The sequence below is a fragment of the Rhamphochromis sp. 'chilingali' genome (assembly GCF_963969265.1).
Source record: "Rhamphochromis sp. 'chilingali' genome assembly, chromosome: 11".
NCBI classification, from domain to species: Eukaryota; Metazoa; Chordata; class Actinopteri; order Cichliformes; family Cichlidae; genus Rhamphochromis; species Rhamphochromis sp. 'chilingali'.
In genome coordinates, this window is record NC_137938.1 from 29,758,529 (window position 1) to 29,779,094 (window position 20,566).

A 20,566-nucleotide genomic window follows, 5' to 3' on the forward strand; every position below is an offset into this window, starting at 1 on the left:
CTTCACTATAATCCACATGCAGTACTTTGGTTTATTTTAATTGGTTTTAATGTTTTTAATTTCAAAAGCTTTGGATCTTTGCAACTTTGCAGACTTTTAGTAGTGCAAAAACAATTATGAAATATTAATCAATAAAGTGTAAATATGGCCACTTCAGCATTCTAGACATGTGAGCAAAAACTCATATAATACCAGTTATATTAAAAAAAATGCCACATGAACATCACTACCTGTGGATCATCTTGACGTCTGTCCATCTCCAAAGTCTCATGAAGGTTTCCAGAGCTCTTCTGTTTTTTTCTGAGAATTATATTTTTTAAGAAGCAAATTCATGTTCAGCCTTATTTACAGAGAAAACCTAATAATAATTAGAAAAGTAAATGCTGTACCTGTAATACTTTTTGGCCAAAAAGCAAACAACTGCTGTAAGAAGTGTCCCAATCAAAAAGGCAACGATGACTTTTAGGTATCCCTTGCTTAAATCTAACGGTTGCTCTGCACTCAAAGGAACAACATGGAAAAAAACCACATTTTTACTTCATTATATTTTGCACAAGTTAAATGTTTTCTTATGTGTTACTAAAAAAATAATTGTTGCGGTCAAAAATTGTTTATTTGAAAACATACCATATTTTTTAGAGTTGTTGTGGATTGTGAATTTTTCTTTAGCTTCTTCATTTCCATTGTTGCTGACACATTCAAGAGTGATGTTGCCATGCTTTTCTACATTTAGGCTGACAGTGCTGTTGACTGTGTCATTTGACACAGCAGTAATGACAGAGTACTCAGTGTTGTTCTTGAGGGGCAACCACTGGATGGTAGGTAAAGGAAACCCTTCAATGATACACACACAGGTCAAGACCTGTGACTGAAGCACACATCCTGAACCATTTTGAATATTTGATAGCCCTGTAAAAAGAAATGCCAGATCATAAAAAAAAGTAAATTGTGAGTTTGGTATGAATATGAATTTCAGATTCAAGATTAGTGCTGTCTACTTACAAGTCACAGTCACTCTGACATTTACGGTCACAATTGTGTCCAGATGTTTTGCAGCACAGATGTACTGTCCAGAATCTTTTGCTGTCACATTTGGGATGAAAAGTGTTGCTGATCCAGTGTCATTGTGCAAATTAGTGTGAATTCCACTCTGAAGATTTGTGTTGTCACTAACTTTTTTCCACCCAATAAGAGCTGAAGGGATACTTTCAACACTGCAGGTCAAATTCAGAACATCTCCCTCATTAAGAGTTGTATTCCCAGTTATCAGTGGTCTCCTTTTATCTGTGGAACAGAATTCAGCAATTTATAATATGGAGGGCAAAAAAAGAATTGTTCAAGATAACCTTTAAAGAATCATGAAAGACTAAGTTTCCTTGTTCCTCATACTGCTCTCCATGATTCACATCCCAACACTAAAAGAGGGAATATCCTTGGGAATAGAAGTAATATTGGTATCTCATCCATAATTAGATTTCAATTCACTTGTATTTCTCTTTTTCGAATTCAAACATTGAAGGCAAATCACACTCTGTGCTATGGAACGTTTTCTTGAGAGTCAGGTGTTTGGGAATGGAAAGAGAGTACCCAAATGCAGGACACACATACTGACTGACTATGGGCATGGTGTTTATTATAAAGATGGGATGAACAGAACATGGAAGGTTGAACTAAACTGATTAAGTGGACTGAACTGACAACACACATAAGGAATAGGCAATGACGAGACAAGAAACTGAGGGAAACTGAGGGCTTAAATACACTGCATATTGACAATGAATGGAAACAGGTGAGAACACAGCTGACCTAAATATAGTAGAAGATTGGTACTGTCTACTTACAAGTCACAGTCACATCAACATATAAGGTCAGAGTTGTGTCCAGATGTTTTGCTGTACAGATGTAATGTCCAGAATCTTCTGCTGTCACGTTCTGGATGACAAGTGTAGCTGATCCAGTGTTATTGTGCAGATCAGTGTAAGTTCCAATATGAAGGTTTGTGTTGGAGCTAGGTTTTTTCCACACAATAAGAGCTGGAGGGATACTTTCCACACTGCAGGTCAAATTCAGAACATCTCCCTCTTTAACAGTTGTATTCCCAATGATCAGAGGTTGCCTTAAATCTGTGGAGCAGATTTTAGTAATTTATTTAAGATAAAGAAGGATGAAATGGCTAAAACAAAAATATTGGAATATTCTAATGGATGACAAAACCTTTGACACAGAGAGTGATTTTGTACAATACTTTTTCCATGTAGGGGGCATTTTGGCTAGCATGTTTCGGCTTTATTTTTGCCTTGATGATGCAGTGAGGGACACCAATGTCCTCGTTATTTACAGTATGGAGGGAAACAAAATAATTATTCAAGATACCTAAACACAGAAAGTGGGAATATCTTTCGATAAGATGATGTCTGACCATTCTCAAGTAAAATAGGCAGCATGTTTTTGTTGGCATGGTTTAAGTTTCCTTGTTCCTCATACTGCTCAGTATTATTCACATCAAAACACTAAAAGAGGGAATATCCTTGGGAATAATAGTTAGTAATGTCATTAATAACATTAATGCAATTAAAATCAATTTTTTAATACAGTGGCAAATCAATCGATAATAAGTTTCCTTGGGGTAGTGTTTAGTACTTACATATGCTGGTAAGGTAGTCATAATTTGGTCTAAACATTTTAGGAAGTGTTTTAATTAATGTGGACTTTTGATGATATGATATTTTGTATTGATGAAGGGTCATAATAAGATCATCTATGTTATCTCTCTTTCAATTTACCAATTCACCTCTATTTCTCTTTTAACAATTCAAAAGTTGAAGGGACATCACACTCTAAATTTTGGAACACTTTATTATACCTTTAAATAAAAGTATGGCTACTTTTCCAATATATTATAGTGAAATATTAGTGCTGTCTACTTACAAGTCACAGTCACATTGATGTAAGAAATCAGAGTTGTGTCCAGATGTTTTGCTGAACAGATGTACTGTCCAGAATGTTCTGCTGTCACATTCTGAATGACAAGTGTAGCTGATCCAGTGTCATTGCACAGATCAGTGTAAGTTCCAATATGAAGGTTTGTGTTGGAGATAGGATCTTTCCACACAATAAGAGCTGGAGGGATACTGTCCACACTGCAGGTCAAATTCAGAACATCTCCCTCTTTAACAGTTCTATTCCCATTGATCAGAGGTTGCCTTGAATCTGTGAAACACATTTTAGTAATTTATTTAATAAAGAAAGGATGAAATGGCTAAAACAAAAATATTTTAATATAAATTTAACACCAAAAGAGGGAATGTCTTTCAAAAAACTGTTCCATTGCTCCAGTAGTTTTCCAGAGAAACAATGCCAAATTGTACAGTAGCTGCTCTGGCAGTGCATTGTGGCCTGATAACTACTGTTTTATTTTTGAAAATGTATTTCTATTTTCTTACCCACCTTTATCTTTATGTCATGACATTTAAAACAGGCTTACTGTAACAATACAGATCAAGGTTTTTGGCTACCTATCATGTTTATACAATTATGTGAAATTCTAAACTTTACTAGAAGGTTAGTACTGTCTACTTACAAGTCACAGTTACACTAACATAAGAAGTCACGGTGGTATTCAGATGTTTTGCTGTACAGATGTACTGTCCAGAATGCTGTGCTGTCACATTTGGAATGGTAAGTGTAGCTGATCCAGTGTCATTATACAGGTAAGTTCCACTATGAAGGTTTGTGTTCCTACTAATTTTTTTCCACACAATAAGAGCTGGAGGGAAACTTTCAATACTGCAGGTCATATTCAGAACATTTTCTTCTTCTACAGTTGTATCGCCAGTGATCTGAAGTTTCCTTTTATCTGTGGGACACACAAGTAAAGTGGGATGAAACAATGAATGTAATACTAAAAAAAACCATTAAAAAATAACCTTTGATCCATACAGTGATAGGATCCAATATTTTTCACACTGAGGGAAATTTTCTGTTTTGGCTTTATTTTTCTCTAATAGTGCTCTCCACTATAGTCACTGAAACACCAAAAAGAGGTAGAATGGTCTTTCATCTATCAGAAACAATACCGAAGCTGACTACCTGTCAGGTTTATAAACGTATGTGTATTAGTGAACTGCAGATTTGAGAAGATTATTACCGTCTACTTACAAGTCACAGTTACGCTGACATTTACAGTTAGAACTGTATCCAGATGTTTTGCTGCACAGACATATTGTCCAGAATGTTCTGCTGCCACATTCTGGATAACAAGTGTAGCTGATCCAGTGTCATTGTACAGATCATTGTTAGTTCCATTGTAAGGATTTATATTGGAAGTCAACGTTTTCCAAACAATAAGAGCTGGAGGAAAACTTTCAATGCCGCAGGTTAGATTCAGAACATCTCCCTCTTTAACGACCGTTCTCCCAGCGATCTGAGGTTTCCTGTAATCTGTGCAGCACATTTACTTGGTTTATTTAAGGAAGGAGACAATAACATATAACCATTTACCACAAAAATATGAGTGAGCTTCTGCACTAAATTGTAGATGCTAATGTTAACAACAAACTAAACTGATACAGTGTCTTTAACATGTGCACAGTTATTTTCTATCAATCAGCATTTAAAGGACAATTTGATTATTGTAGAATCTCACTGGAGGTTTTCTCTTGAATATACACACAATATTTACAATGTTTCCATTTCTATAACTACATTCATTTTCCAGGAATGTTCTTTATGAAAGTAATCCTGTCTCTTTTTCAGAAGACCGTTTAAAAAAATTGTTTTTTTCTTTGAAAGCACAAAATTGTGAACTTACACATCACCCTTACAGTGACTTTCTCCTTCAGAGTATTGTTCATATATTGAGCCGTACAAACATACTGTCCAGCATGTTTTGTTGTTGCATTTAGGATTATAAATGCTGCTGATCTCGAATCACTTTTCAGGTTTGTGTCAGAACTAAGTCTGGACCACCTAATCAGAGATAGAGGGAAACTTTCAACACTGCAGGTCAGATTCAGTGATTCATGCTCCTTCACCCTTGTAACACCACGTATTTTAACTTCTTTCAAGTCTATGAGTCAAAAAGACAAAAAAAATAACTTCCTTACATTTTTCTCCCCAAAAGTTGTACAATTCAACAAGGTTCACAACATTTTATGTTTGTAGCAAAGTACTCACAGTTCACATTCAAGGTTGAAGTCTCTTCTGTAATTGTTTCACCTGTAAAACTGATCTTACAGGTGACGTTCGTGTTGTGATGTTTAGCTGATGGGTTAAAGGTCAAAGTTGAGACAGGACTCTGTGTTGCATCAGTCAGATTCTCAGTCTTGTAATCAGTGCTGTTTCCTGTAATGTAAGATTCAGTCCCTCCTGCTCCTCTCCATGTCCAGGTGATTTCAGGAACAGATCCAGAGCAGAGATCAGGAGCAACACAGGTCAGTGTGGCCTGCTGTCCCTCAGTCAGTGTGGGAATCATTACTGTGGGCTTCAGCTTAAAACCTAATGGAAACAATTCATTTTTGATTTTTGGTTATACATTTAGGGTGTTTAAGACTTCAAGCATGTTTTTGTTTTAGTCTACATTTTTATACCTTTTACATAAACAGTCACTCTTGGAGAGAATGAAAATCCATCAGGTTTTCCATTCAGTTCACCAATAACTCTGAGGTGATATGATCCAGAATCAGACTGTTTTAGCTTATTAATGAAGATGCTGCAGTTGTTCTGGCTCAGATCAGGCTCCAAAAAGGACACTCGGGCTTTAAACCCAGATTGAACTTTAATGCTGTTGTTGGTGTGAAATATCATGATTGGATTACCACATCTTGGTTCAGATACTTCACATTTATACCAAGCTATATGTTTAGGTGTAAAGCCATCACCAGTCCTATAAGAACACGGGATCACAACACAGAGCCCAGCCTCTACTGTTACTTCTCCCTCATTGAGAGTGACACAGTATCCACTGACACAGTGTTGTCGTCCCCAGGCTGAGGCACCTATTAATGCAAGGGAAATATAAAAAAATAGACAGTTTTTAGTTTCAAACAGTAAAAGATCGTGTCTGATCCTTGATACATTACTACTTGAGACAGTAATAATACTAAATTATCATAAATTCTGGTTGATAATAGATCATTTATAATCTGGATACATGTTATGAAACAGTTTTATATGCAAATGTTAAAAGATTATTGAATATCAGCTGAATTAGGAGGTTACTTAGAAGAAGATACAAACTTATGTCAGCACTGCTACATGTCACAGAGGAAAGCAGAGCTGCCAAGATGAGGACAGACATGCTTGATATCCGATGCTCGACACGTTGAATCTCTTCCTCCACTGGACAAATTTGTATTAATGCTAAAAATAAACATTCGGAAATTACATTAAATGAAAGACTCCAGCTACGTATGGAACGCCAGGACTGCCATAATGAATTAATTAAATACACCATTAAATAATTAATTAAATGTGGCAATAATTAATTAAAATTGGAATTAATTAATTAAATAAATAGTTATGACACATGTAATTAATTAATTCTTGACACATTTAATTAATTATTTATGTATTTCACATTTTAATTAATTATTGACACATTTAATTAATTAATTATTGACACATTTAATTAATTATTTATGTATTTCACATTTTAATTAATTATTGACACATTTCATTAATTATTGACACATTTCATTAATTATTTAATGATATATTTATTTATTTCATTTTGGCAGTCCTGACGCCTGGCTCTCATCATGAAATAATTTTATCTGTCAGCCTCACCCATCAAACTCAGGGGGCGGGGTTAACGCTGATCGAGTCAAAACCATTGCTTTGGCCTGGTGGCCATTGTTTCTAGCACACAACAACCGGCATGTGGAAGCTAACAGAACTGAGCTTTGAAAAACCCTGTTTGTGTGTTACCAAATACCGTTTTAATATTTTTTTAGCCGAGAATGTAGTGGTTTAATCTTCATGTGTCTGGTCGGTTTGTCAAGATACAGCCTCTTTGCAAAAGTGTTTCGATGATTTCGGAGATGTCTGCCCAGTCTCACGGCAAAGCGTGGGATAGACCCGCTCGCCTCGCAAGCAATCCCACCGACAAAGCGCAGGCCCCGGTACACAGCTGTAGTAACCCCCGCTGACTTCTTTTACTGAGGTTATATTTATCGATGTTTTATTTCCTGATGTTCTTATGTGTCCTACGTGTTTCAGTCGCCAATTCTGAATTATAACTAACATTAAAAACATGTTTAAGGAGGAGAGAGAGCAAATAAATCTGTTTAACATCTGATCTTTGGGTTTTTGTTCAGTAATCAGCGTGACCTGTGTATAAACACATAAAAGAGATAACGTTGATGTTTCCGTCATGTAGTAACTGCTGGCTTTAACTGTACAAAGGTTGTTCGACACTATGAAACACATACAGACTTCATGATGTTCGGCTAATATTTTTATTGTGAATATTAATCATGCTGACCTCGCTCTGTACACCACGCAGCGAGGTCAGCATATCCACGATATCCTCAGCTCCATGAGTTAACACAAAGTTTCCCAGCTGACTATCTAACTGCCAACTATTCCAGAGACGTGAAAATATACAGCATAAAGAAAAGTGTAAGAGACTCAGCAGCAGATTAGAATAACAGTTATACATTTAATAAATCACCAAATGAATCCAAGAAACGAGCAAACCTGTTCCGACAATTTGAATTTGTATTCCCTCAGCTGCAGACTCGCTGCTGTTTAAATGTTTGAAAAGGAAGATTAGATATAAAAAACGTCAAACATAGACTCAGTCTGCCTTCACATTTGATATGAGGCCAGCACGTATAGTGGCCTCAGCAGGCTATTACTGAAATACACGTGCTATATCATAAACTATGATATAAACAGGGAGGTCCTATTAACATGTTTAGTTTTAAAGGACACCTTCCTGCCTTTAGTCTCATTCATGAGCAGTATTCGTTTTCTTCTAACATCCAGAAGTCTGCACGATGCGTTTCATAGTTTGTAACAAGCCTTTGACAGGTAAACATAACATGACCGAAAAAGCAAAAAAAAAGAAAAAAAAAGAGAGAGAGTGTTGACATAAGAAGAGAAAATTCTCTCAATTATGGAGACAGACAAATGGTTCATTTATATTTGATGTGTGTTTATTCCTCCCTAAATATCGTCGGTGAAGTTCGCCATGCATGTCAGATTTTCCTGCGCATTTTTTATACCTCTGCCAACAGAGAGAGAAAAAAAAATCACATTCTAACAGACAGCTGGTGCTTAGAATACAGTTGAATAACTATTAAAAAACAGATGATATTTAGATGATAGTTCAGTCTAACACATGTGCCAGTGAACCATTAAACGTCTGTGAAACTATGCAGTTATGAAACGTAACTTTAACCTCAGCCAAACCGATTTGCTCAGTTGTAAATAAAACAGCGAAGTAAACGTGACCCGACAGACAGAACCTGAGTGAATGAAGTCCAGCGTTTAACCACTGAGAGCTAAAACTCAGCTGAGGTTTGAAAGCTGTGTGCCGGTGATTGGACATCAGCCGCTGATAAAGCTGTTCGCCTATAAAGTGCTCTGTAAGGAAACGAGCTCCAGCAGCTCTGCGCTCGGGGAAAACACTATATTTACTTATCTTGTGCAGAAAAATGCGCTGACATTGCGTTATATCGAGGAACGGCTGCCCAGTTAAACTGTGACTATCACCAGGTAACTAGGCGTGTTTCTTGAATTAGCAGCAGGTGTTAAACAGCTGACAGATGAGGAGGAGGATGCATGCAGGTAAACCGAGGGTCTGTTGAGCTGATCGCTGGTTTCGTGAGAAAAATGTCAGCTCGTTCTTTATGTTACAGAAGCACAGAGACACAAGACCAGGCGGAAAGAGACGATCGTTCGGTGAAAATGAGAATCTGCGAATGCAACATGTGGAACACGGAGAGTGGAATATGTAAACAAACCGGTTAACGTAACCCCCTCGGTGCACTCTGCATGCTAACTGTTAGCAGAGCTAGTGAAATCTCTGAAAACATCTGAGCACTTTTGCAAACATGTTCTATGTTGACAACCTGACCAGACATACGTCGCGACATTCGCGGCTAAAACACTGTTAAAAGTGTAGCTGGTGACAGAAAAACGGGGTATTTTAAAACTACACCACCACCATTGCTGCTTGTGATTTGATCTGCATTCTGGGATAACTGGCTGCCCCAAGTCTACACAAGCAATCGATTTTCTAGGATCGACCTGTTTTGACTTACTTTGCACGGCAACCAATCAAATGTTAGAGAAGCTGCATGGGCAGCGTTAACCCCGCCCCCTGAGTTTGATGGGTGAGGCTGACAGATAAAATTATTTCATGACGAGAGCCAGGCGTCAGGACTGCCAAAATGAAATAAATAAATATATCATTAAATAATTAATTAAATGTGTCAATAATTAATGAAATGTGTCAATAATTAATTAAAATGTGAAATACATAAATAATTAATTAAATGTGTCAATAATTAATTAATTACATGTGTCAATAATTAATTAAAATGTGAAATACATAAATAATTAATTAAATGTGTCAATAATTAATTAATTACATGTGTCATAACTATTTATTTAATTAATTAATTCCAATTTTAATTAATTATTGCCACATTTAATTAATTATTTAATGGTGTATTTAATTAATTCATTATGGCAGTCCTGGCGTTCCATACTACAGTCACACATCTCATGAAAGTCACATCTTATGTCACATGCTTATTTATGTTGTAATTATGATGTGTACATCCTTTACCGAGGACTACGGCTGCTCCAAAGACTTAATCTTTATATAGTTAAGCACTTAACAGGACAGTTTTATGTTATCTGTATCAATGTATTATACACAGTTAACTCATAGTTATTACAGCAGTGAGATCAATAATAGTTTAGTATAAAATAAATAAGATAAAAATTGGTTAAATAATATAACAAAATATGGTTCATCTGCAGTTTAAAGTATAAACTTGAAAACCATCTTTACCTATTTTTGTCTTGTTCTTGTTCTCTCTTCTGTCCGAACTGATCTGTGCTGACGTTTTAATTCAAAGTTTCTGTTCCTCACTTTTTTCTATTTCTTCCTTCGTTTTGCAACAGGATTCCCAGATGTTTATCAGCATAACACTGAACTTTACAGACTGGCTTTGATAAAGTTATTATTACATCACACATACGTATCATACATATCACATATGTATGATATACATATGTTTCATTTCATTGATTGAATAATTAGTGTTTAGTAGGAAAAATGTTCTTTGAGGAATTTAAATACCAGTAAAATCACATCATTGTGATTATTGTGTTTTTTTTATTTTTTTTATTTTTTTTCTGTGACTTCAACAGAGTAACCCACAAATAGAACAACTATATTGCCATTAATGGGCTTTGTCAAAAACTAAAAACTGCATGTATTAAAATGGTAGATTAAATGGAGTAAAATGCCCAAAATAAAATAAAGAATGCCACTCAGCATTTCCCCATTTCAGCTGCATACAACATCTCTGCAAATACTTCAGCATTTTTTTTTTTTTGTGTAACGTATTTGTATTGTGTGACAGCTGTACTGTGTATTTTAACACCATATAAGGCACTGATGTGCTCGCTGTATCTATGGAAACCTCTTGTTAAGCTTGAGGTGTAACATTGTGTGTGTGTGTGTGTGTGTGTGTGTGTGTGTGTGTGTGTGTGTGTGTGTGTGTGTGTGTGTGTGTGTGTGTGTGTGTCATTCCAGTCTGACAGCTTGGGGGGAAGAAACTTTTCCGTAGTCCTGTAGTGAGGGCTCGGATGCTCTGGTACTTTTTCCAGAAGGCAGCTTCTAAAATCTCAGATGAAATGCATGTGAATTGTTGGACAATTTCAGATGATCTAAAGTACCCCAGTGACTGACTCAGGGTTTAAATGAACTCTCCTTCTGGAACAGAAAGGCCAGAGTTTCCTTCTTTTCTTTTTTTGAGTTGAACTTTTTTCTTGAGTTCTTGTATAAGAAAATAGAAAAGTGAGGGGAGAATGTAAGATTGCTATAGGGTCAACACGTGTGGTGCTTTTAACTTGGAGCCGAGATACCACATGCTTTAAAAAGAATGAGTGACAATTCCAAGTCAATAGCCAGGATTGCAGTATGTTGGTCTATTTTCTAATACCAATGAGAAAATGTGCTGCTGAAAAGAGCTGAAGTAATCTACAGTAGCAGAGAAAACAAAAGCATGAATAACATTTTCATGACATTTAAATCTGGAGATGGCTGTTATTGAGAGTGTGGGCTTTTCTCATTTCTCTCACATTTTATGCTTCCATTTCTTTCTTCTCCATCCTTCTGCCTGTAATTTGGAAATTTATCTCAGTGTGTTGCCTTAGAGGAATTCCTAGTTCCTAAAATACATCTGGAGGAGATGGGAATGAGGACCTCTGCAGAAGGAGCTATAAGCAAAGATTAAGCAGCAACTTCAGGGGCTGAAAACTGAAACAAACATAAAAGAGCCACCCTTAGTGAGGATGCAGAGGTGGTCCGCTTATCTGTAAAGTATAAAACAACCATGACACACCAGGAATATAACGCTAAGGGTTAAAATCATGTGTACAGAGTGTGTTAAGGGTTAATAATATGTGTGGATAAATTAAAAACATAAGCTATAAAAAATATTTAAGGTTATGATCATGTAAAAATCACAGATAATTTTGAGTTAAAAGCAGGATGAGTTTTTTAAAATTTTGTTGTGTCTTTAAGTACAGATGCTGGGTTTGGTTGTACTTGACTTATGTTACTCAAAGATGCCACTAGATGGCGCATACTGCTCAGGATGAATGCAAAACCTTGTTAGAGGCAAGTAAATGAAAATAAATAGTATATGAATATATAAAGAGTGTTGATATTTTGTAGCCATAAAATCAAAAATTGTTTATATTCTTTGCACTTTAAGCACTTGTTGGCCATGTCTTAGAACTGATATGCCTTTCCTGAAGAAAATGTTGCACGCTTCGTTTTGTAGGGAAATACGTTACCATACTGAAAAAAGGGAATTTCATCATTACTGTCATAACCTGATTTTGACTGCTGGAATGAGAAAACTGTTGTTTGAGCAAGCAACTTAAAAACAGCCCCAAATAATATGTAAACTGTAGTGTGCTTGTTGAAAGTGAGCATGCAGACTGCTTGTAATTTTAAGCTATAAAGACTTTTGTATATTGTTTTTAGGAACCCTTACACGTGCATTGTTATTGTGTACTTAAGGAGTGTTCGGGGACTTTTAACATTAGCATTAGAACCACTGAAGCTAGTTATATCATTAGCTTGAAATAGATTGTTTGGTATAAAACAAATGATTTGGTCAAAATAAACATTCTGACTTGATGAACGTGTCGGATAAAAACTCAAAAAGAAAATAAATGATCTCATGCAAGACAGGGAAAAAATAAATTTACTAAGCAAAAAGACGTACATTTTTCAGCAAGAATACAAAGTACAAAAAACATGGTTTAAAATGGCATTTTGTGAAAGCACTAAAAGGAAACTCCAAAGATCATTTGTCACACTTTGGCTGTACACTTTCAAATATATGTGGCCAGACAATGTCAGTGTTGGCCATCTGCCAAATGGAAACTTAAACCGTTAAAAATCTGCAAAATACATCAAGAATACAGTAAAAAAAAAGTTAAGCCACTATATTTACTACTACAGCTAAATGTCATTGGGCAAGATTTTATAGTAAAGAAGTATAGACATCTAAAAATTGCTTAACCATGACATTTTTCTAATATGTGTAATCATTAAACTATTGCAGAGCATTATATTCAGAGGTAACATTTTCATCCCTGTAAGATTTGATTTGTTAATATTTGTGAAGTTTACAACATAGAGGAAATTTTAATTCAAAAATTAATTCAAACACAAAATGGAAATCCATCCATCCATCAATTACATCTGAAGAGATCAATATTTATCCTTAGCAACTATACAAAAGAATTCCTCAATTATCATCTATTATGTCATTCACAGTGGAGTACACTGCCTCATCTTCCCCTTCCTTCTTTTCTGGTTCACAGTGTTTCATCTCCCCCTCCAACATTTTACCGTCGTCTCCATCATCATCTACTTGTTCTTTTTTTTATTATCCTCTTTATTTCAGCGTACTCCGTCTTTGTGCTTTCTTGCGTCCTTGCTGGCTTTGTTTTTAACAGGGAAAAATCAATGGTGGCATATTCCACTTCTTTTGTCCCACTGTTTGAGTTCAGGGTCTGGTTGTTTTGTAATGCTTGACCATCATATATCTGATAGGTACAAAGTAAATTGTTTCAGTCATTTATCAGCTACAGGCAGCCCAACATTGTGCAAACTATCCATTTATCTAGTGTGTATTCTTTCATGCTTCAAAGGGTGTGAGTTCTGCGCCATATTCTAAGTCAAGCTATCCTATTTGTTTGGTTTCTCTCTCCATCTGTCCCTTCCTGCGTTGTGCTGGTGTAAGGGGTGCACCTGTAAATTGCTAGGCAGTGTTAAACGTCGCCTAGCAGAATAAAGGCAGCGTCACTTTATTCGGAAGCCTCTGCCTACCATTACAGCTATGCCTTGTTGTCAGCCCATGTTTTCAATGATGCACCTATCTAAAGTTGTATAATATGTAGTGTTCATTAAAGGATTGGCTTTTCATTTCTGGAAAACAATCAACTTTCCTGACACTGTCTTGCTTGACACTGTCTTGTGTGTTGTTGTTTAGTGTAGTCCTGATGGACTGAGCTGACTTATTATTGTTTCACCTGATAGCGCTGTGCAGTGAGTGGTTAGTTTGGTGGGGTGGTTTGTTTTAATATAAGAGGTGGTTCAGTGTGTGTGTGTGTGTGTGTGTGTGTGTGTGTGTGTGTGTGTGTGTGTGTGTGTGTGTGTGTGTGTGTGTGTGTGAGAGAGAGAGAGAGAGAGATTCCTATCTACATACTATGCATATACATCTGCCTTTATGTAACACAGAGATGTGAAAGATTTTTATTTTTATGCCTTGAAATGATGAGTTTTATCCAGTGGAATCCAGTGTGGATTACCAGCAGCAGTAAGACTTCTTCCAAATGTATGCAAGATATTTGTGCAGAAACCCATTTTATTATTTTAAGTTATATCAAAAAAGATGAATCAACATAAATACCAGTGGGTCATCTGGACGTGTCAGCATCACAAAAGTGTCATTCAAATGTCCAGAACTCGTCATTTCTTTCCTGTAGAAAAGGGCATATTTACAGAAACAATGTTGAAATGAATCTTAATTTGCATCTACACGGAAACATTAATAATAACTACAAAAATAAATTCTGTACCTGTAGCACTTTTTTGCCAAAAAGCAAACACCTGATGAAAGAACTGCACCAATCAAAAATGCAATGATAATTTCCAGAAATTGCCACCTAAGACCCGATGACGGCTCTGCACTCGAAGGAAACAACATGAAAAACCTGTTAACTCACATATTGAATTATATACAGCACACCTAATGGCTAGTCTAATGATTGTCTTAATTACATAGGTCATAGATTACATGGGTCCAAAAATGGTAGTAAAAATGTCAAGTGGTTAAAAGTGTTACAGAAAGGGTTTTAATTTAAAACAACAGCAACAACCAAACAAAACTTACCATCTTTTTTGGACAAGTTGTTATTGATCAGCAGGTTCTCTCTTACTTCTCCATTTCCATTGTTGCTAACACATTCAACAGTGCTGTTGCCATGGTTTTTTACAGTGAGACTGACATTGCTGTTGACTGTGTGGTTTGATACACTAGTAATGACAGAGTACTCAGTGTGGTGATTCAACAGAGGCCATGTGATGTTAGGTAAAGGAAAGCCTTCACTGATGCACACACAGGTCAAACCCTCAGACTGAAGCACACATCCTGAGCCATTCTGTATCTTTGTATGCCCTGTAAACATGTAGTCAGAATCATAAAACAGGACACGCTGCAAGCTATAATGTTAATGAACTTCAGGTTAAAAATACATGCCATCTACTTACAAGTCACAGTTACATCAACATATGAAGGCACAGCTGTGTCCAGATGTTTTACTGTACAGATGTACTGCCCTGAATGTTCTGATGTTACATTATGGATGACAAGTGTAGCTGATCCAGTGTCATTGTGCAGCTTTGTGTTAGAACTAAGTTTAGACCACACAATCACGGATGGAGGAAAACTTTCAGCACTGCAGGTCAGATTCAGAACATCTCCCTCCTTAACAGTTGTATTCCCAATGATCTGAGCAGCCCTGTTATCTGTGGAGAATATTTAGGTGGTTTATTTAAGGAGTTTGGAAACAACACTGGCACATAATCATTCTTCATGACTTCGACTGCAAAATTAACCTGGAAGATGATAAGGCTGCTGATGAAATCACTGGTGATGTTATCCAGTAATGTGACAATGTGTGGTACTTACATATTACTGTTATGGTGACGTTTTCCTTTAGGGTATTGTTCATATATGTAACTGTACAGATGTACTGTCCAGAATGATCCGGTTTCACATTTTGAATGAAAATTGTAGCTGATCCAGTGCCATTGTGCAGGTTTGTGTCAGAACCAAGTTTAGACCACACAATCAGAGATGGAGGGAAACTGTCAACACTGTAGGTCAGATTCAGAACATCTCCCTCCTTAACAGTTGTATTCCCAATGATCTGAGCAGCCCTGTTATCTGTAAAATACATTTCAGTGATTTCAGTGTTATATTTATGGAGAGGGCAAGTTACACTGACATGTAATCATTCAACCAGAAAAATGAAGGATAAGAATGATAACAACGCGAGTTTAATTAATGCAAAGTGTAAAATGCCACAAATGTCATTAAAATGCAAATTACAATTTGGTCACTGTACAACATCATAATAGTTTTCAACAGGCTCTTAATACATTTCCTCTTACTTCCCCTGTATAGTGCAGTCTACAGTGTTCCTCTTTCTAAGCAAATTTTTACTCTACATCATCGTCTTCAACTTATCAAAATTATTTTAAATGACATTTTTGAAAAGTACAAGTCGTCAGTGGTATCACTGTCTAAACATTTCAAAGCCAATATACACAGATATTGAGATGATATCACATATTTAATGAGGTGTGGCTGTAAGAGTTATTCAAAAGAATTACACTAATCTAAATGCACCATTTCAGGTACCAGATGAAACGAATATGACCACTGCTAAAAATCTTCTGCTTAAAAGCACAAAGTTTTGTACTTACATATCACTGTGATATTGATATCCTTCTTCAGGGTATTGTTCATATATGTAACTGCACAGATGTACTGTCCAGAATGTTCTGGTTTCACATTCTCAATGACAAGCCTGGCTGATCCAGAATAACTGTGCAAGTTTGTGTCAGAACCAAGTTTAGACCACACAATCAGAGATGGAGGGAAACTGTCAACACTGCAGGTCAGATTCAGAACATCTCCCTCCCTAACAGTTGTATTCCCCATGATCTGATGTGTCCTGTTATCTGCAAAATACATTTCAGTGAGTTCAGTGTTATATTTAAGGAGAGGGCAAGTTGCACTGCCATTTTCTGTTCAATCAGAAAAATGCCCGAACGCCCCTCAAAAAACATAAAAAAAAATCACATCTTGCAAAGCTGTGTAGATGTTAACTTGCAGGATAAGAATGATAACAGCGTGTGTTTAATTAATGCAAAGTGTAAAATGCCACAAACGTCAATAAAATGCAAATTACAATTTGGTCATTGTACATTATCATAATAGTTTTCAAAAGGCTCCTAATACATTTCCTCTTACTTCCCCTGTATAGTGCAGTCTACAGTATTTCTCTTTCTAAGCAAATTTTTACTCTACATCTATAAATAATAAGATGTACATTTGTACATTGTCTTCAACTTTTCAAAATTATTTTAAATGACATTTTTGACATTTATGAAAAATACAAGTCGTCAGTGGTATCACTGTCTAAACATTTCAAAGCCAATATACACAGATGTTGAGATGATATCATATATTTAACGAGGTGTGGCTGTAAGAGTTATTCAAAAGAATTACACTAATCTAAATGCACCATTTCAGGTATCGGATGAAACGAATATGACCACTGCTAAAAATCTTCTGCTTAAAAGCACAAAGTTTTGTACTTACATATCACTGTGATATTGACATCCTTCTTCAGGGTATTGTTCATATATGTAACTGCACAGATGTACTGTCCAGAATGTTCTGGTTTCACATTCTCAATGACAAGCCTGGCTGATCCAGAATAACTGTGCAAGTTTGTGTCAGAACCAAGTTTAGACCACACAATCAGAGATGGAGGGAAACTGTCAACACTGCAGGTCAGATTCAGAACATCTCCCTCCCTAATAGTTGTAACACCACTGATTGTAATTTCTTTCATATCTGTGAGATAAAAATACACATTTTACAATCATGTTATTTCCTTTTCAGAATCTGCTGATGATTCAATAGATTTTAAAAAATGCAAACAATAAATAGGAGGTTGCAAAGTACTCACGGTTTACATGTACAGTCAAAGTCTCCTCTGTAGATTTTCTACCTGTGAAGTTGATCTTGCAAGTGACACTGGTGTTATGGTGTTCAGCTGAAGGATTAAAGGTCAAAGTTGAGATGTGTCTCTGTGTGAAAGTCGTCGGATTGTCAGTGTTGAAATCAGTCCTGTTTCCTTTAATGTAAGATTCAGTCCCTCCTGCTCCTCTCCATGTCCAGGTGATTTCAGGAACAGATCCAGAGCAGAGACCAGGAGCAGTGCAGGTGAGTGTGGCCTGCTGTCCCTCAGACAGTGTGGGAGTCATTACTGTGGGCTTCTGACTAAGACCTTATGGAAATAAATTGCATTAATGAACCCAAATTAACTACCGGAAGTTCATCTAGCACATTAATCTGGGTTCAAATAATAAGCTATTTAGTGAAAATGGTCGTTTTGCCAGGAACTGCTGCAGTTCCTACCAGCTACCATAGAGGTCAACAATTCCCCAGAAGAGTTAATACTTCATTAAGACCATAAAAATCCTAAATATGTTATTATACATGACTTTTTTCTACATGATTGGCCTTGGAATAGCTTTTCATACCTTTAACAGAGACAGTTACTCTTGGAATGAATGTGAATCCATCTTGTTGTCCATTCATTTCACCATTAACTCTGAGCTGATATGATCCAGAATCAGACTCTTTCAGATCGTTAATGATTATGCTGCAGTTGTTCTGACTCACATCAGGCTCCAAACGTGAGACTCGTCCTTCAAACCCAGACTGAGCTTTTTTGTCTGTGTTTTTGTTGCTGTGAAATATTATTCCATCATCACTGCAACTGTGTTGAGATGTTTCACATTTGTACCAAACTGTATGTTTGGGTGTAAACTCATCAGCAGTAGTGAAAGAACACGGGATCACAACACAGAGTCCAGCCTCTGCTGTTAGTTCTCGCTCACTCAGAGTAACACAGTATCCTTTGTCACAGTGTTGTTGGCCCCAGGCTGAAGCACCTGTTAATGCAAAGGGAAAGATAAATATAATGATATATCACAGTAACTTGTATTTTTTACACAAGGTGTTTGTTTGTGCTATATACAGCAACTATAGTTTTCACATTTCATGGTGTATTATATCCAGGTTATGAAATCTGCCTGGATATTAGTTAACAGTATCTCGAGACATGTTTCACAAAAGATTAAATTAATTGTTAAAAAGCCAACAGATGATAGTAAAGGCACAAATTTATGATGAATTGTGAGTGTTAATAAAATCTTATCATCTGGATAAATTTCAGAAAAAGAGTGTTACATACAAATATAAAAAAAATCAAATACAAATATAGTAGAATTACATGAAAGGAGAAGATACAAACCTGTGCCAACAATGCTGCCTTTTACAGAGAAAAACAGATTTGCCCAGATGAGCACAAACATGTTCGATGCTCGAGACATTCAGTCTCTCCCTCCACAGAATAACTTGTCCAGCAGAGGAGCAGCCTCTGCTGTTAGTTTTTGTTCACAAAGGATAACACAGTATTCTTGAGACTGCTGTCTTCCACCAGTTTTGCAACCTAAGTACAAGAATACAGAAGAGTCAAAATGTTTTTTTAGCATTGCTGCTCTCAGAGAAAAGCAGAATACCCCAGATGAGAACAAATGTTCGATATGTGACACGTTCAGTTTATCCCTCCACAGAGAAACTTGAACGCAGATGATGTAAAGATGCAGAACTAAAACAAGGGATTGTCCACATTTTACACAAATTATCTTAAAGGATGTCACATAATTTGCTAGCAGTCATATGTATAAACTCGGTCTTAATACATAGCTGTATCATTTAATTAATACAACAACAGAAATAAATGTAGAAACAGTCCACCAGTTTTTTTGTCCAGCACAAGTAACTTTTGTCAGCAGTGCCATATAGAAGAAAAGGTGGAATTGTATTTATTTTTTACCTTTTTCCTGTGTTTCTCGTTCTCTCTTCTCTCCACAGTGATCTCAGCTGACTGCCCTAGTCGTCTCTATTTTCTGTTTCTTCCTTGTTTTTGCACCAAGATATAAGGAAGTTTCTCAGCACACGTTTAAATGTTACTGAGCAAGACTGGCTTCAGTAAAAGCACCATCGTATATCACACTATGTAAATGTATTTCTCACTACTTAAGCACTGAGAAATGCAGCTGTTTTATTTGCTTAAAAAAGACCCTCTACTGCTGAATCTCTGCATAGAGAGTATTCTTTTTTTTCTTGATAACTCGAAGCTGGTAAAAATTAAGGAATTGGAACTGGTGAAGAAACCTCATGTTACTGACAGTGTGTGGTACATGCACAGTCGTGGCCGCAAGTTTTGGCTGTGGCATAAAGTTTCTTTTTTGTGTACTTTGCTGATCTTTTGCTGTCCCTTGCATTTAATGTCTCACTGTATGTATACATTCAAAACAGAAGTAGCAACAAATCCAAAGGCAACTACCCGACTGTAGGCCACAAATGATCTGAAATCACATTACTGGCACACTGGTACAGCACATGTGAGTGAAAGCTTCACAAGCAACAGTGGTGTGTAAATTCAAGAAACATAAGAAACATGTTTCCCTCCTGTTTTTCTTTCCCTCCTTTGTGTATTTAATGTGTCTTCCTTTGCTCTTTGTTGTGTTGTCCCCTCACGGTGCTGTGTTTTTCTTCCATGCTCCTGGTAATGTTCTGGTTCTCTGTTTCCTGGTTTTCTAGTTTGCGCTACATGTTTTGAGTTTCTAGTTTAGTTTTCTTGTATTTTATTTTCAAGTTTTTCTACAGCAATAAAGCTGCCGTTTTGAGTTTATTCCTTTGTGTATGTGTCTTGCTTTTGGGTTCTTCATCCTGCCTGGCACACATCACATACTTTGACATTCTTGGGGCTTTAGCAGATTTCAAAGTTTCATACACGCCTTCATATTGCAGAGTTCACATAAGTAATATTTTTACGTGCATCAAAATAAGTTGTATTTAAAAGGAAATCTCACAATGTCTATGTTACCGTTTTATTTTAATATCAATATTCAATAAGCCAAAAATAA

General features: G+C 36.3%; 2 protein-coding genes across 2 annotated transcripts; both read right to left on the bottom strand.

Moving 5' to 3' along the window:
- Window positions 1–153: 153 nt before the first annotated feature.
- Window positions 154–6,298, bottom strand: LOC308406046 (Schwann cell myelin protein-like; the record flags this gene model as incomplete). The annotated part of the gene is made up of 9 exons (XM_080896850.1): window positions 154–161; window positions 628–909; window positions 1,003–1,284; window positions 1,842–2,123; window positions 2,929–3,210; window positions 4,934–5,068; window positions 5,176–5,496; window positions 5,589–5,996; window positions 6,238–6,298. The coding sequence occupies 9 exons, from the start codon at window positions 6,296–6,298 to the stop codon at window positions 154–156; spliced, it is 2,061 nt and encodes a 686-aa protein (XP_080752976.1).
- A 5,231-nt stretch (window positions 6,299–11,529) lies between these two features.
- LOC308406047 (sialic acid-binding Ig-like lectin 16) lies at window positions 11,530–19,045 on the bottom strand (the record flags this gene model as incomplete). The annotated part of the gene is made up of 11 exons (XM_080896851.1): window positions 18,886–19,045; window positions 18,110–18,523; window positions 17,533–17,853; window positions 17,160–17,417; window positions 16,259–16,516; window positions 15,516–15,716; window positions 15,038–15,295; window positions 14,661–14,945; window positions 14,347–14,452; window positions 14,178–14,247; window positions 11,530–11,559 (listed from the first exon to the last, which is right to left on the bottom strand). Exons 1-11 carry the CDS (start codon window positions 18,962–18,964, stop codon window positions 11,530–11,532), a joined length of 2,280 nt encoding a protein of 759 aa, XP_080752977.1. The 5' UTR covers window positions 18,965–19,045.
- Between the last annotated feature and the right edge of the window lie 1,521 nt (window positions 19,046–20,566).